The sequence below is a fragment of the Sceloporus occidentalis genome, unplaced genomic scaffold (genome assembly GCF_023333645.1).
Source record: "Sceloporus occidentalis isolate IW3139 unplaced genomic scaffold, rSceOcc1.0.p SCAF_7, whole genome shotgun sequence".
In the NCBI taxonomy this organism is placed as follows: domain Eukaryota; kingdom Metazoa; phylum Chordata; class Lepidosauria; order Squamata; family Phrynosomatidae; genus Sceloporus; species Sceloporus occidentalis.
This window is the reverse complement of record NW_028316987.1, coordinates 58,905,517-58,922,960: the sequence shown is the minus strand read 5'-3', so window position 1 is coordinate 58,922,960 and position 17,444 is coordinate 58,905,517. Positions and strand designations below refer to the sequence as shown.

Genomic DNA, 17,444 nt, shown 5'->3' with positions numbered 1-17,444 from the left:
TTTCTAGTAGCAAAGTAAGCTGTCCTATGTATACATTTTCAAAACGGAGAGTTTTTAGCAGATGTAGTTGTATGGCAAACTATAGCTGCTGAAATGGACTTCTAAACATTAGTGGGGGGAAGTCATCTTTTAGCTACTCGCCTTCCTGCAACTACCCACATTTTCCATCTATATTGCATCAAATCCCATCCATAAATGTTCATGGTAGTGTGTAGGCAAGGGCAATGGCTAGAGATGCTATGTAAATTGTCTTTAATTCAGAAATCGAATCAGAGGTTCAAACACTGGTACATTAAACTGGAAAGGATTATGTTGTATACTTGGATTATAGTTGCTTCTATAAATTGGGGGAAAAGGGGGGGGCAAGCTGGGCCTTAAAGAGATAATTTAAAACATGCATATGTCAGTCATCGGCATCTTCCTGGATCTTATTACATTGTTCCCTTCCACAACTGTGTAAATACACTTTATAAACAGGCTTTAATGTCACTCTGTACTACATCTGAAGTGAGAGCCAACCTGGTGTAATGTTTTGTGAGTTAGACTCTGATTCTGGAGACAAGGGTTTGAGCCTCAGCTTGGCCAGGAAACCCACTGGGTGACTTTGGGCAAGTCTCTCACTCTCAGAAGAAAGCAAAGGCAATACCCCTCTGAACAAATCTTTGTCAAGAAAACCTCATGATAGGGTTGGAAATGACTTGAAGGTACGCAACAAACCTTCCCTAGTGCATCTGAAGAAGTGGGCTTATATCCACGAAACCTCATACTAAAAGAGTCTTGAAGGTGCTGCTACTTCCCCTCCAACCCGTGACCAGATGTCGTCCTTTTCCAGGACATGTCCTACATGTTTTCTTGCTGTCCAAGAAAAAAATCCAAAATGTCCTGCATGTTGAGCATGACTCTGAAGCATGAATTCACTTTTATATCCACATTGCAGCACTACACTCTTATAGTGCTGCTGTTCCACTTTCAGTGGGTCTGTCTGCCTCCTGTTGCATTCTGGGATTTGCAGTTTAAGGAGGGGCATTTAGAATGCTCAGCCTGAGAGCTCTTGGGCCTCACTGAACTACAAACCCAACAGTCTGGCTTTCTGGGAGCTGAAGCCCACAATCCCTTAAAGAGCAGAGTTTAGGGAACCACTGTTCCCCCAAAGTGCGCCCTTTAAGAGCTTTTGGACTTCATCTCCCAGGAGCCTCAGCCATGTTGGCCAATAGCCTGGGATTCTGGGAGCTAGAGTCCAAAAGCCCTTATAGAGCAGTTTGGGGACCCACAAGGCTGTTTGGTAAAGCTGCTGTTGTTGTGGGGAGACCCCTGCAAGGCCCCTTGCGCTTGCAACAGGCTCTCCTTTACCAACTGAACTTACTTCCGCCAAAATGGCGCCCTCCACTGCTGCCTACGTCATCAACATGCGCCCGAGACGCTTCAGCCCCAGCAAACCTTCGGCAGTTTGGCTCTTATTTTAACCTTATGCCTAAATGATGCCGGCGGCGAGGCAGGTGAGTTCGCTTTTTGCTCCCAGCTCTTCTTGGGAGAGAAAGATACATGAAGTCTCCGATGCAAAGCGCTGCGAGAAAGACACTGTCTTGATTCAGTTTTAAGGCAGGCTGCTTCCGCACCGTAGACTCCATGCAGTTCGAAACCGCCTCAGCGGCCACAGGCTCTGGAATCCTGGGAACGGGAGTTTTAGTTGTGGCACAACTGCAGCCGTGGCCCTTAAAACAGTGACAAACTGCGTCCTAAACACACTGCAGGAATAACCCCAGTTTGAGACCGCTTTAACTGCCCTGGCTCAGTGCTAGGGAATCCTGGGAACTGTAGTTTTTGTGAGTCTTCTCTGTCAGAGAGAGCTCTGGTGCCACGATAAACTACGATTCCCAGGATTCCCTGGCAGTTAAAGCGGCCTCAAACTGGAACAGAAGGAAAAAGCTGTCGCGTCGTCGTCACACAAGGGCTGGTCTCCTCCAAGAATAGGCCCTCAGCCCCCTTTTGTTTTCCCCTGAGCTTTTCTTCCCTGTTTTTGTGAGCCGCCTTGGGTCCCTTTTCTGTAGGAAAGGCGGCGTAAAAAAAAAAGAAAGAAAATGGAATAAAGTTAATAATACTACTAAATAAATGTTTAGGTCCGTTGGCGCTGAGAAGAGGGAAGAAGAATAAGAGGAGGAGGAGGAGGAGGAGGAAGGCTCTGCTATGGGGCGTAACCCTGGCGGGGTCTGCCCTTTCTTCTTGCAAGGCAACTGCCGCTTCGGGGAGCGCTGCTGGAATGAGCACCCGCGCTATGAGCCAGGTAAGCAAGGGCCTTGTGCGCATGCGCCAGCCTCGTTAGCCCTATGGCGGCCATTTTGTGTCCTCTGCCCAACTGCCCCATTGACTGTGTTGAACATTGCATTCATTTGCCTCTGTGTGTGTGTAGTGGAGGAGGGCTGTAAGCCTGTTACTCCTGCTCTAGAGAGCCCAGTCTCTTGTTATGTACCATTGGAGAGCCACTGGTAAAGCTCACCCCCTTTTTATTTTTGAACTGGATAATATAGTTTTATACTGTGAGCCAGCTGTGTGTGTGTGTGTGTGTGTGTGTGTGTGTTGGTGCGAAGTCGAAGGCTTTCGTGGCTGGCATCTGTAGTTTTTTGTCGGTTTCCGTGGCCGAGGTGGGATTCGAACCCTGGTCGGAGGAGGCCAACGCTCAAGCCACCACAAAAGAGTGGAGGATGGATATATATAATAATAATAATAATAATAATTTGTTTTATTTATATACCGCTATTCCAAAGATCATAGCGGTGAACAGCAAGTAAGCTAATTTGCCCCCAACAGTCTGGGTACTCATTTTAGCGACCTCAGAAGGATGCAAGCCTGAGTCGAGCTTGGGCCCTTTTGCTGGTCTTGAACTCGCAACCTTGTGGTTTCGAGTGAATGGCTGCAGTACAGGCATTTAACCACTGCGCCACCATATATATGTTGTGTGACCATGGGTTGGGAGGAATGATTTCCATGTTACACACAATATGTAGATTAACATGGAAATCACTCCTCCCAACCCAGGGTCACACAGTATATATATCCCCACTCTCTTCCATTCCAGCATTCTCTGAAGACGCCAGCCACAGATGCTGGCAAAACATCAGGAACAAACTCTTCTAGAACATGGACACATAGCACGGAAAAACCCCCCACAAAAAACATCTTTTTAAGGTTTGAGCGTTGGCCTCCGACCCTGGAGACTAGGGTTCAAATCCCACCTCGGCCATGGAAACCCACTGGGTGACCTTAGATAAGTCACACTCTCCCAGCCTCAGGGGAAAGCAAACCTCCTTTGAACATGCCTTGGCAAGAAAACCCCTAGGACAGTGGTTTGCAACCCCTTTGGGGGTTGAATGACCCCTTTCACAGGGATTGCCTAAGACCATCGGAAAACACATATTTCCTATGGTTTTAGCAACCGAGACACCGCTCCTCTTTATGGTTGGGGGTCATCACAACATGAGCAACTGTATTAAAGGGTCGTGGCATTAAGAAGGTTGAGAACCACTGCTCTCGGAAATTGCTTATGGCATTTATACCTCGCCCTTCAGCCCTAAAGGCTATCAGAGCGGCTTACAATTATTATTTTTAATCAGTCAGTTCCCTGCTGTCAGGCTTACAATCTAAAATGACCATTCGGTGTAAAGTTGGAGGCTTTCGTGGCCAGCATCCATAGTTTTTTGTTGGTTTTTTGGGCTATGTGGTTATATTCTAGAAGAGTTTATTCCTGATGCCACACACCTTAGATTATGGATTGCGCTTAAAGAATTCTCTCTCACACAGAAGCCACGAAGATCAAGGAGTTAAATATTTCTTCTCAGAAAATTAGGAATTTTTTTTCATTAAATTTTTTTTAAACTTTCAGGCTTTTTTTGCCAACCAACTTTTTCTCCCTGTTCATCGATAGGAGACAGAAGAGGAGGAGTAAATTTTTAATTTTAAAAAAATTAAATAAAAAATTTAAACGCCAATTCCACAGGAAAGAGACTTAGCAGTTAAAGTGGAACAATAGTGCTATAACAGTAGTGTGAGCTGTGCAAAAGAACTATGCAAAGGGAGTCCCTATATTGGGAAAGGCAGAATATAAATAATTTGTGTGTATGTAGATATACATATGTATATATTAAAATCTTGTAGGTAGCTTTGGCTTAAAAGATCAAACAACGTCAAAATAATTATAATTGCAATGTAGAGTGCATTCTTTTTATGTTTGACACAAAGAGTATAAATGCTGAAGAAAAAGTGGTGATGGTTTAACAGTGTTTTTGGAGTTCATTTCCAGAGGAGGGTTTGTTGCTGTTGTTACAAAAATGCACCTTTGCTATTGGATATAATAACCAAATTCCACAGATGTACCGTATGTTTCTCATTATAGTAATTCCTTATCCATATCTACTCAGAAATAAAACACACTGAGTTCAGTGGGGCTTGCTCCCGTGCTAATATTTATAGATTGCAGAGTTTGTGGTCAAAAAGTCAACAGCAGAGCTTGGAAAGTTTTTAACAGCAATTTCAGTTCAAAGACTAAAAATAGGTACTGTATTAACTTGCAATGTTTAGTGAGAAACTTTCTTGTTGTTCAGAAGTAACTAGATAGGTTAATTTTAAAATATTGAATATTATACACTACTGTCCTTCATTAAACAACAACAACAGCACACCTATGTAGTTGAGGATTGCTAGAACCAGTTCAGTTACACCACAAAGCTATCTTTTACTATAACTTATTTATTTATATAGAGTACTTCTTACACATTGTTACATTAACAGTTCCCTATCCTCAGCCTTACAATTTAAATAAGATACAACACACAAGAAAAAACAGAATGGAAGTGGGGGAAAGGATTAAGCCCAGCAGATATTGGCTGTTTTTTTCCCTCAGAGGCCACAGGAGTTGCAGTTGGGATGGAGGGGTGAGCCTTTCATCAGCTGCTTTTCATAATCATAATTTAGTTGTATTGGGGAAAGAAGTAATTAAAAAGAACTAATTATAGTTAATTACTTACAAGCAGCTAATATAATCATTAGAGAGTGTCAGATTAAATGGGGTGAGCAGCACATTTGCAGGTAGGCAAGATCTAAAGGTCCATTGCAGGCAGAATGATAGGTCTACTCCAGAGCAGCAGCATCAATTAATGATGTATTCAGAGTGGCAGGTTGGAAAGATACACCTATTTTATGCAACTTTAAAGGTAGATAAATATAGGTCTAGTCAAGCGTTTGGTGGGACTGTGCTGCAAGCAGTGGCTCAATATATTAATAATTAATCCCACCCTGGTGTTGGTGGCTTGGATGTATCCTATGTGTAGTAGATTGCTCTTCTTCAGCCTACCTGCAAATGAGAGGTTGATCCTGAGGATGTTCATTCTGGGGAGGCTGAAGTGGCTATCCACCCTCACCTGGGGGAGCAGGGAAGCCTCATCACAGGCATGTCTTCTTCATTTATTTAGGCTATGTAATTGAAACTGAGGGGAGTTGGCAGTTTAGAGCAACAATTATAACAATTTTGAATTGTTTTGGCCTACCTCAAATGGTGGCACACACAGAAAACCCCTGTGTAGTGGATTGCTCTTCCAGCCTCCCCAGTATGAATATTTTCAGTAAGTATCAACATCTTGTCTCCACTTCTTTTCAGATAGGAAATGAAGTGTTTTTTTAGAACAACATTACTAAAAATGTAGGTGCACATAATTCTACAGGTATTTATTGGAATTAATTATTTCAGTGACATTTCTGCTTAAAGAAAGATTTGAGACTGGCATCCAGAGAGTCATTCCAGCTTATATAAGTTGAGTCTCCTTTATCTGAAATGCTTGGGACCAGTAGTGTTTTGTATTTTGGAATAATTGCATATACAGCATGAGGTATCATGGAGATGGGACCTAAGTCTAAACATGAAATCCATTTATGTTTCATATGCACCTTATAAATGTAGCCTGAGAGTAATTTTATATATAATATTTTAATAATTTTGTGTATGAAACAGTCTGTGTACGACTGAACGATCAGAAAACAAAGGTGTCACTATCTCAGCCACCCATATGGACAGTTTTGGAGAACAGTATTTTAGAACTCAAATTCCAGATAAGGGGTACTCAGCCTGTCGCATGCCTTCTATATGTATTTTATATATTTTTCTGAATTTATACATTGTCTTTTGGCCTTTCATGGGCCTGCCTGATATTTTTCCCTTGTTTTTTCTGAGCTCAGATTTATTTTGCTTCATAGAAGACTAAAGTGCATTGCATGTACTCAGTGTAACATTGCTTTCTTTCCACTGTAGGTTCTAACAGAAGAGAAGGATGGAGTGGCTATAATCAGAGATACAGTAATGTTGTCCAGCCACCTAATTTTTCTAAATCTTCTAACTGGCGTGACAATAGAGATGGTGGATCTTTCGGGTTTTCTCAGAACAGGTTTGCTGGTTTAGATGCCAGTGACAATGTTAATGATGGCATTAAAGATGAAGATGAGAAACTTGTGTAAGTTGCACTTTTCTGTCTCTTTAATGTTTATACTCTTTAAATGACTTTATTTGGTTGCCCAATTTTCTAAAAATCCTAGTTTTTCAGCTGCACTCTTGTGTACAAGATACATGTGCAATGAGCCTTTAGTATCCATTGCGATTTGGTTCCAGGATACCAAAATCTGTGGATGCTGAAGCCCCATTATATACAACGCCACAGTAAAATAGTGTTCCTTATATAAAATGGCAAAGTCAAGGTTTGCTTTTGGGGTTTCTTTGATTTTGGTTTGTTTGGAATATTTTCAAGCCATGGTTGGTTGAATCTGTGGATGCAGAATCTTTGGACACAGAAGACTGACTGTATCTCAGTGGTGTCAAACTTTTTCCTTTGTGCTACTTTGTCATCAAAGCTTTTGTGGTTCAAAGTGTAAGCCAGCTATTGAAAATATTTCAACATAGCCTATGGTTGGCTGGAATCAAATTCAAGAAACATTAAAATGCAGCTACTTCTAATAATTCATTATGTTAATCACAAACATATTGCAGTACACTATGGGAAGCAAAGTGACAGGACTTACCATGGTGATCTATTTCCTATATTGTATTACTTTGCTTATCTCCCCTCAAAGCAGGTTGCAAGATTTTTAAAAAGGAAAATAAAATCACAAATAGCCAAGCATAATAACATTAAACTGTCTTTACAATTAAAGTCATTTGAAACATTAATCTAAGTACAGTGTACTAAGAACAGCACTTTTCTACTCAAACAATGTGAACACCAGCCAGCCTGCCTCCTGAGAGGAACCTCTGCTGAATGCTGACCTTCCCTCCATCTTCCCACTCTTCTGGGACTCCCTGGAAGTAGCAGCAGCAGCATCTCCAGCTCAGCAGAGAGAGAGAGGTGGGGCCTGCCTTTCCCCTTAAAAGGGCACTGTCTCAGCCTTCTCCTCCCCTGTGAACACCAGCCAGCCTGCCTCCTGAGAGGAACCTCTGCTGAATGCTGACCTTCCCTCCATCTTCCCACTCTTCTGGGACTCCCTGGAAGTAGCAGCAGCAGCATCTCCAGCTCAGCAGAGAGAGAGAGAGGTGGGGCCTGCCTTTCCCCTTAAAAGGGCACTGTCTCAGCCCTCTCCTCCCCTGTGAACACCAGCCAGCCTGCCTCCTGAGAGGAACCTCTGCTGAATGCTGACCTTCCCTCCATCTTCCCACTCTTCTGGGACTCCCTGGAAGTAGCAGCAACAGCTCCAGCTCAGCAGAGAGAGAGGCAGGGCAGTAACCCCTCAGACATCCGGAAGCTCCCATAGCTACCCTTCTCCTCTGTCAACTCCCTCATGTCTTGGGATCCTCACCCCATCCCTTCCAGCACTGTTGGACTGTATCTTTATTTTTCTGCTTTTCTCTTTTCTACATTTTCTCCTGCCATCTGTTTGTCACCCAAACCTCTCTTCTCCATGGCTCCTCGCACCTCTCCTTCTCCTTATCTCATCCCTATCCGCCCCCTCCCTATCTCCCAACTCCCATTCTCTTGCGCTCTCTGGAATTGCCGCTCCGCTGCCCCAAAAGCAGCGGTAATCCATGATCTTTTTCTATCTCAATCATTTAATCTTCTTGCCCTCACTGAAACCTGGCTTCCGGCCCACGATACTGCTACCTCTGCTGCCCTTTCTCTTGGCGGTCTCTCTTTTACCCACACTGGCCGCCCTGAGGGTCGCGGAGGAGGGGTCGGCATCTTATTATCAAAGTCCTGCCAGTTTCAGGTTCTCTCTTCTCCCCCCAGCTACTCCTTCTCCTCATTTGAATTACACTCCATTAGACTCTATTTTCCTCTGCAACTTCGGGTTGCCATCATCTATCGTCCTCCTGGTTCAGCGTCTCAGTTTTTCACAGATTTTGAATCTTGGTTGACATTTTTTCTTTCGGATACTGTCCCCTCCCTGATCTTAGGTGACTTTAACATCCACCTCGACGATCCCAAGAATTCCTCAACCTCTCGCTTCAGCTCTCTCTTAGCTTCCTTCGGTCTCCAACCCCATTCCAACTCTCCAACCCATTCCCTTGGTCACTGTCTCGACTTAGTTCTCCCCTCCAAGTGTGTCGTGTCTGACTACTTGGCTTCTGATTTCCCACTATCTGACCATCACCTACTTTCCTTTACTCTTACCTACATCCCACCTCCCCGTCATACTGTCCTTCGCCAGTTCCGTGATCTTCATTCTATTAACCTTAACCATCTCACTCAGTCCTTGGATTCATCCTTCGCTTCTCTCAATCTTGGGGACTCTGCTGACTCAGCTATGTCTTTACTGAATTCTACTCTCTCTTCAACTCTTGACAGCTTTGCCCCAGTATCTACGCGCGTGTCCTCCTCTTCTTCTATGACTAGGCCTCAGCCCTGGATCACTCCCACTGTTAGATTTCTCCGGTCCTGCTCCCGAGCCGCCGAACGTCTCTGGAGAAAGTCCAGGGAGTGGGCTGACTTTATCCATTTTAAGTTCGTTCTTTTATCTTTTTCACGCGCCCTGTCGATGGCAAAACAAGACTATTTCAAATCATTGATCTGCGCCAACGAGAGGCGCCCGCAGCGCTTGTTCTCCTGTTTCAACACACTGTTAAAACCCTCTCCTCCCTCTGTCTCTCCACTATTGTCTCCCTCCGACTTCGTCAACTACTTCATTACAAAGATCACTACCATTCGTTCTGAGTTAACTCTTCTTGATTTGGCTCCCACCACTAATCTCCTCGCCCCTCCTACTAATAAACTCTCTGTGTTTCCTCCTGTTTCTTTGGAAGAACTCTCTTCGCTGCTGAACTCATCCAAACCTACCACCTGTTCTCTTGACCCACTTCCTTCTCGTCTTCTAATCTCTATAGCCCCCTCTTTGTTACCCTCCCTCCTCTATATCTTTAACCTCTCTCTCTCTTCGGGTTCCTTCCCCTCAGTCTTCAAACATGCCTTAGTTTCCCCTATCCTGAAAAAACCCTCTCTCGACCCCTCTTCCTTGGCTAGCTATCGTCCAATCTCTCTCCTTCCTTTTCTCTCCAAGGTGTTGGAACGAGTCGTCTATTCACGCTGTCTTGAGTTTCTTGAAACCAACTCCATTCTGGATCCCTTCCAGTCTGGTTTTCGCCCACGGCACTCCACAGAGACGGCCCTTACTAAGATCTCAAATGATCTTTTGCGGGCCAAGGCGAATGGCCTTTATTCTATCCTTGTCTTACTCGATCTGTCTGCGGCCTTCGACACCGTGGACCACTGTCTCCTAATAGAAGTACTCTCTGACCTTGGTTTCTCGGGCCTTGTTCTCGATTGGTTCACATCTTACTTGTCAGATCGATCTTTTTCAGTGGTCTCAGGTGGTCAGACCTCGTCTTCTGTCCCCTTATCTGTTGGAGTTCCTCAGGGCTCTGTTTTGGGTCCCCTTCTGTTCTCTTTATACACACTCTCCCTTGGCAAACTTATCAGTTCTTTTGGTTTCTCCTACCATCTTTACGCCGATGATACCCAGCTGTACCTTTCCACCCCTAATCTTTCACCAGAGCTAGAGCAGCAAGTGTCATCCTGTTTAACAGCTGTCTCCCACTGGATGCACCATCGGCGTCTGAAGCTCAATATGTCCAAGACTGAGCTTCTTGTTTTCCCTCCTAAGCCCACCCTTCACTATTCCTTTTCTATTTCCGTCAATAACATCTCGATCCAGCCGGTCCAGGAAGCCCGCAGTCTCGGTTTCATCTTTGACTCCTCTTTGTCATTTATCCCACAGATCCAGACTACAGCCAAAGTCTGTAGATTTTTTCTCTATAATATCGCCAAAATCCGTCCATATCTCTCAGCTTCTACCGCAAAGACACTGGTCCATGCCCTAGTGGTCTCACGACTAGACTACTGTAACCTCCTCTTGGCAGGGCTTCCCCTCTCTCATCTCCACCCATTAATTTCTGTTCAGCATTCAGCTGCACGCATTATTTCACTCGCTCGCCGTTATGATCATGTCTCCCCTCTGTTGTCTTCCCTTCACTGGCTCCCTCTTCCTTTCCGCATCAGGTACAAACTTTTGCTACTCACCTTTAAAGCCCTGCATGGGCTGGCCCCTCTTTATTTAACTGATCTTCTCTCTCCCTACATCCCTACTCGCACTCTCCGCTCTGGTAGCCAAAGTCTCCTCTCTCAACCCAGGATCTCCTCTGCCCCATCCCGGATCCGTCCCTTCTCTCTTGCTGCCCCTCATTCCTGGAACCTTCTTCCTCTGCATGCACGGCTCATCACTTCCCTAACCAGCTTTAAAGCTGAGCTGAAAACCATATTGTTTAGGGAAGCGTTCTCAGGGAATTTGTGATTGTTATCTGGCTGTCTGACAATATTTGATGTGATGTGATTTGTTTGATATTTGATGTTTTTACTCTGTTTTTTCCTTTCTATATGGTAATTTTATCTATTCCTCTTTTAATTGTTATTATCTTAGAATGTACGCCTTGGGCAGGCTTTTATTTACTTCTAATTTTACCGACTTTGTACAGCGCTGTGTATAATTACAGCGCTATAGAAATAAAGTTTAATAATAATAATAATAAACAATCAGGCCTTCTGGTGTGCAAGGAGGGAGGTTGTGTAGCTTCCCTAGTAAGAAAGTGGGAGCAGCCACTGAGAAGGCCCTAGTCTCAGAGACTGACTTTCTCATTTTGCTGCCCTTGCAGATTTAGGGCCTTACTTATCAATCATCTCATTTCCCTCATTGATTACTAGTGGACCACAGACTGGGAAACACTATTACTCTGAAGTCAGTCGGAGTTAAGCATCATAAACTTGACTATCTCTTTAGATAGGGTTTAAAACTTCAAATAGCCAATTTAATGTGGTTTATGACTTTCTGATATCATTTACCCAGGGAAATAATAATGAAAGACATGGAGATTTGGGAATCTTCAGGCCAATGGATGTTTTCCACCTATTCACCAATGAAAGAGAAGCCTAATATTTCAGGTAGACGTTAACCTGGTTGCTTTAATTTCCCTCTGATGAATCCTCTCTTACTTGAATATTGTGATTTACTTTAAATAGGGTTATGGTGTGGACTCTACCTCTTAACTTCCTGTTCATCCCAATACATCTCTGCATGTAACTAGTGGAAGGCATGTGGGTACAGTTGGGAGGCAAAGATTTAGGTGACTAATTTACAGTTAATATTCTTTGTGAACAGTTTTGTGCTCCTTGATCACCTATTTCTAGTGGTGCTGCCTTTCCTTATGCAGTCAAGAATTACCCAAGAAATACACTGGAGAAACAAGTGATACAATGTGTAAATGTTAAATGTACAAAAATGTGATGTAAACAGTTTCAGCAAGAAACCTTGGCTTGTGGGGGGTTGCAGTGATTTGTTATAATTTCTTAGTTGGGCATAGGAGAATTTTGATTGTTCCTTTACCTACAGGTTTTCAGGACTTTTTACCAGCAGAGTTACGTCTTGAATATTATAACTGCAGAACAAACAATGATACACAAAGTTATGTAAGTATCTACAATTTAGTGTAAATGCTTTGATGATTCAGAAAGCTTTATTTGAGTTGTGGAGCAATAATAGTTCCTCTGTTCCTTTATATAGCAGCACATTCTAATCACAGTTGATGAGAATTTTTATCTCTTCTTTGCTTAATTGGCAGGGAAATAATCCTTTCCCTACCTCTTTTCAGATCAGTTCAGTCCAGCAGTTATTGACCCAGTGGAGAAGCAGATTGCATGAGTTGAAGAATATAAATGCATCTACTAAAACTAGATTGGTGAGAAACATTTGATTTTTTTAAACCTCTTGATTATATTTATTTATATTTTAATTTTTATTCTATTAGTATAAGATTTGTGAAGTTGTAATAAAAAAGTAACTGTTACACACTTCTTTTACATGCACTGTTTCTGTTGAATGCATCAGATGCAACCTCTCCCTCCCCCCCTTTTTTTGCATCCTTTATATCCCTGACATAACCCCTCCTTTCCTTCACTCCCCTTCTTGATATTTCAGTTGTGGTAGTGGTTCTTACCCTTTTCTGTAGCTGCATCTGCACTGCAGAAATAATACTATTTGATGCTACTTTAACTCCCATGGCTCAGTGCTGTGGAATTCTGGAAACTGTAGTTTGTTGTGGCACCAGAGCGCTCTGACAAAGAAGGCTAAAATGTCTCACTAAACTACAATTCCCAGAATTCCATAGCATTGAGCCATGACAGTTAAAGTGGTGTCAAAGTATATTATTTCTGCAATACAGATGTCTTAAAAACGCAGTCTGCCAAAGAACTTGAGTCCCACCAAATTGGAAATTTATTTTTATTTGTGAACCTTTTTATTATATTTTATCATTTAAGTTTTAAGGCCTAAAATATTACAGTAGTATAGCTGAGTATAATAAAATAAATAAATCAGTAGCTGAAAATTATGATACTGCAAGTATATATTTTATTACTACAATAACTATAAAATACAAAGATATTTTTAAAAACTGTAGAGTATAATTGGGATTAAAACCCTGAGTCCACCTAGACAGCTGCGCTCCTTGCATTCCATTGACTGAGAACCACTAATTATGCATTATCTTAGCTACTTTGGATTCTTTCATTTCCAATTCAGCTCTCCTTTGCCTTCTGTCCTGCCAATTTCTGTACATGTAGCAGCTTCCCCTGCTCTTTATTTGCCACACCAAATATCTCTGCAGAGTCTAGCTATTCAGTCAGTTTTTGGATGATCTACAATTGCCCATGTTGTCTATGTCTCTTTTACTGCTTAGCTTCTTGATGCTTGGCCATCAGGTCTGTTCCCTTTTTGTCATTGTATTGTTTGCTTAATTGAAGTATATAATCCCTCTGCAGTAATATAAAATTAGCACACCTTGCAGCTAAGGCAAAATAAATGTGAAACAATAGTGATTGTAAAGTAAGTACCATTATTTAAATCAAATACTTGTTCACATTTGGTTCTGTATTTATTGTGCAAAAAACTGAACTGGCAGAGGTAGAACCTCTAGATCAGTGGTTCCAAACCTGTGGGTCGGGAACCCTTTGGGGGTCGAATGATCCTTTCATGGGGGTCGCCTAATACCGTTGGAAAACACCTATTTAATTACAGTTATGAAGTAGCAACGAAAATAATTTCATGGGTTTGGGTCACCATAACATGAGGAACTGTATTAAAGGGTCGCAGCATTAGGAAGGTTGGGAACCACTGCTCTAGATATATAAGATGTAGAGCTTCATGTTTTGTTTTTGTGTTTCAAGATAGCAGAATTGAAGAATGTGGCTGTTCAGCCACCACCTGCATTTGGGTTTGGAGTACAGCAGCAATCAGCTTTTGGAACAGCCGGTAAGGATTAAAAGTTGGCAGTTTCGGAATGGGGTATATGTGAATTCTAGTGTTCGATCTTAAGACTGTAAACCTAACTTTTGCTTTTCTCTGTGTTAAACTTGCAGCCTTTCCTGTGGATAAACAGAGCAGTGCTCAAACCTTCTCTTTTAAGTCAACTTCTGAACTAAGCAGCGTCCCACCTAGAAGCATGCCTGCATTTGGTGGTGCGCCTGCATTTGGTGGTGCGCCTGCATTTGGGAACCTTACTAGTGTTCAAGGCACCAATGTCCCCTCTGCCCCATCCCATTCAGTTGGCTTTGGGAACCAAACATCTTCATCAGCAGCTTCCTTTTCATTTAAGACAACAGCAGCTTCAGATGGATTTGGAGCTCCTGGCTTTTCAAATTTTGGAAAATCTTTTCCTTCAAGTTCTTCAGACACCACAACTACTTCAGGATTTGGAAAAGCAGCTGCTGCCCCTATTTTGGATTCAGGGAACTCAGTGTTTGGGAAGGCAGCAAATGCCTTTGGCGGTCATGCTACATTGACACCCTCAGTAACCCCAGTTACCATTTCTTCAGAAAAGTTATTTACACCAAAAAATGAGTTATCTGAGGAAGAACTAAAGCAATTTGAAGCCAAAAAGTTCTCACTAGGAAAAATTCCTTTAAAGCCGCCTCCTCTTGAACTCTTAAGTATGTAGTGAATTCAGCAATTTTTTTTATCAGATACAAAAGCAGTAATCCTTCAGAAAATATTTTTTCTGCCTCACCAGCATTGGTTTAAAAAATTCATTTCTGCCAATGATATGATTTGGCTCTGATAAGGACATTGAAATCGTGAATGCTGCATAAGCAAATTATAGTTTTCAATAAACTAAAATGGAATGCACCTAGTAGTTATTTTTTTTTACCTTCATGGTTTATTGTAGTGTAGTTCTTATTGTATTGCTATCAAGAGATCACTGGATTGCATCTTCATAATCCTTCACCACTGGATATACTAATTAGGCTGATGGGAGTTGAATCCAATAATATCTGGAGGGCCAGAAATTGAAAAACATTTTTTTAACCCCTGGAGGCTGGAGGTAACATAAATGTGCTGGTGGGCGCGTGTGATCCATGGGCCACACTTTGCCACCCTTATGGATCTTCACATACATTTCCATAGTTTACAGACCACATTTCTGCCCAAAAAACTTATTTAAGAAAGCTACCTTTGAACAAACGTTAGGAAAGTACTTTCAGAAATAACATAGGTTGGAAGTATATTTTTAATTGTTAAGCAGTACATGTCCTCAAAGCAATAAGTCAAGAAATAGTAAAATAATGAGTTTGTTCTTTTCATCCTTGATCTAATGTGTGAAGTCTGAGACCATGCAGCACATGAAACAGTACCTTTGAATGCAGTCTGGAAGCAAGCTTTGAGAGTCTGAGCTTCTAGTATACAGTGGGAATAATTTAGCCCTCCAGATGTTGTGGACTGTAACTCCCATTGACTGTGCTTGCTAAGGCTGATAGGATAGGAACATCTGGTGGACTGCTTGATGTCTGACATAAAGATCAGTTTGTCCAGTCAAATGATCAAAGCAGATCTTTTAACAGGCACTCTGTAAACACCTAGAAAGGAATGCTGTGATCACTAAAAGTCAGTATGGGTTTCTCAAAAACAAGTCATGCCAGATCAACCATATCTTTTTTTTTCTTTTTTTTTTTTGGAGGTACAGACTTGGTAGATGAAAGGAATGCTGTGGATGTAGTATATTTTTTATTTCAGTAAGGGCTATGATTAAAAAAAAGCTAGTAAAATGTAGGTTAGACAATGCAACTGTTAAATGAATTTGTAATTGCTTGACCAACTGAACCCAGTTGCTCACCAATGGCTCTTCATCTTGAAGGGAAGTGACTAGTGGGGTTCCACAGGGTTCTGTCCTTCAGCACAGTGCTATTCAGAAACTTTATGAATGACTTAGAATCTATTGCTTATCAAATGGCAAATGACACCAAATTAGGAGGGGTAGCCAATACCCCTGAGGACAGGATCAGAATTTAAAATGACCCTAACAGATTAGAAAGCTAGGCCAAAACTAACAAAATGAATTTCAGTAGGGAGAAATGTAGGATGCTACACTTGGGCAGTAGAAATGAAATGCACAAATATAGGATGGCTGACACCTGGCTTGGCAGCAGGGCATGGAAAAGGGATCTAGGCGTCTTACTGAACATGAGTCAACAGTGATGCAGCAGTTAGAAAAATCAATGCAGTTCTGGGCTGCATTAGTAGGAGTATAGCATCTAGACTGAGGGATGCAATAGTGCCACATTACCGTATTCTGCTTTGGTCAGTCCTCATCTTGAATACTTTGTCCACTTCTGGCACCACAATTCAAGAAGGATATTGACAAGCTGGAATGTGTCTAGAGGAGGGTGGCCAAAATGGTAAACGGTCTGGAAATCATTCCTTAGGAGGAGCGGCTTAGAGAGCTATGTAAGTTTAGCTTGGGGAAGAGAAAGTTAAGAAGTGAAATGACAGCCCTGTTTAAATATTTGAAGGGGTGTGGAGCAATCTTGTTTTCTGCTGCTCCAGAGAATAGAACCAGGAGCAATGGATGCAAACTACAGGAAAAGGGATTCTACCTCAACATCAGGAAGAACTTCTTGACAGTAAGAGCTGTCTATATTTGGACTATATTTCCTTGGAATGTGGTGGAGTCTCCTTTGGAAGTTTTTAAACAGAGTCTGGATGCTCCTCTGTCAGGGATACTTTGATTGTGAGTTCCTGCATGGCGGGTTGGATTGGTTGGCCCTTGAGGTCTCTCCCAATTCTATGATTGTAAATGTTTCACCCTACTTCTTGCTTTGTATATACTGTTCTGTAAGATCAAAACACTGTTGCTGATACCTTAATCTGGGTTTGTAATATGTAGTATAGTATTCATTATAATATAAATATTTTGAAATATTGATGTGCTGAACTGGAAGAGATCAGAACATGATGTAAGAAGGAGAAACAAATGTAACCCATTTATTGGTCAAGCAGTTTGAGGTTAAGATTACCCCGATTAGCATTTAATAAATTCTTCTGTACAGGAAGAAGTTATGATAACAGCTAAGAGAATTCTTGTGATGTATGTGTCAAGGCTTGTGAATGTGAATTTTATTGTTAGGTCTTAGGCTTTTTGAACATACGGAACAAATCACTTTGATAAAGATTATAGGCTTCCACTCCCAAATCCACTGTACCACCCTGTTCTTTTGAATTGGTTGATATTGTATTTTTATTTGTGTTTTTAAATGCTTTTAACTGAATTTTGTTAGAATATTTTATTTAATGTTTTAATATTAAAAGCTTTGGGGTCAACTGGTGACTTGAAGGCAAACACACCATGATAAAATGCAGATGTCCCTTCCCATTCATGGATTTGGGATTCACGAATTTGATTATTCACAACTGCAGCATGCGTCCTGCCCACTTCCTCCTTCCATGCTTGGGACAGCTGGCTGCAGCTATCCCAGGCAAGGGAGAAGGTGGATACGCGCTGCCCTGTCTCCTCTTGTGCTTGGGACAGCTGGCTGCAGCTGTTCCAGGCATCAGAGGAGGAGGTGGGCAGGGCGCATGCTGCAGTCATGAATAATCAAATT

General features: G+C 42.1%; 1 protein-coding gene across 3 annotated transcripts; it reads left to right on the top strand.

Moving 5' to 3' along the window:
• Positions 1–1,413: 1,413 nt before the first annotated feature.
• Positions 1,414–17,163, top strand: NUP42 (nucleoporin 42). Of its 3 annotated transcripts, XM_089533084.1 has the most exons (8): positions 1,414–1,496; positions 2,118–2,281; positions 6,296–6,494; positions 11,362–11,456; positions 11,905–11,981; positions 12,164–12,250; positions 13,737–13,821; positions 13,929–17,163. In XM_089533084.1, the coding sequence occupies exons 2-8, from the start codon at positions 2,185–2,187 to the stop codon at positions 14,504–14,506; spliced, it is 1,218 nt and encodes a 405-aa protein (XP_089389210.1). In that variant the 5' UTR covers positions 1,414–1,496; positions 2,118–2,184; the 3' UTR covers positions 14,507–17,163. The 3 variants fall into 3 exon arrangements, with proteins under 3 accessions (XP_089389210.1, XP_089389211.1, XP_089389212.1); XM_089533085.1 differs by lacking the exons at positions 1,414–1,496; positions 2,118–2,281 and adding an exon at positions 2,387–2,483; XM_089533086.1 differs by lacking the exons at positions 1,414–1,496; positions 2,118–2,281 and adding an exon at positions 4,474–4,546.
• The last annotated feature ends 281 nt before the right edge of the window (positions 17,164–17,444 follow it).

What these genes read in the sequence shown, in the direction of transcription:
- NUP42 (XM_089533084.1), top strand. Translation starts at nt 2,185, where the DNA reads ATGGGGCGTAACCCTGGCGGGGTCTGCCCTTTCTTCTTGCAAGGCAAC. An exon ending in GATGAAGATGAGAAACTTGT is followed by an intron (nt 6,495 to 11,361) that starts GTAAGTTGCACT and finishes TCATTTACCCAG; the next exon opens with GGAAATAATAATGAAAGACA. An exon ending in ACAATGATACACAAAGTTAT is followed by an intron (nt 11,982 to 12,163) that starts GTAAGTATCTAC and finishes ACCTCTTTTCAG; the next exon opens with ATCAGTTCAGTCCAGCAGTT.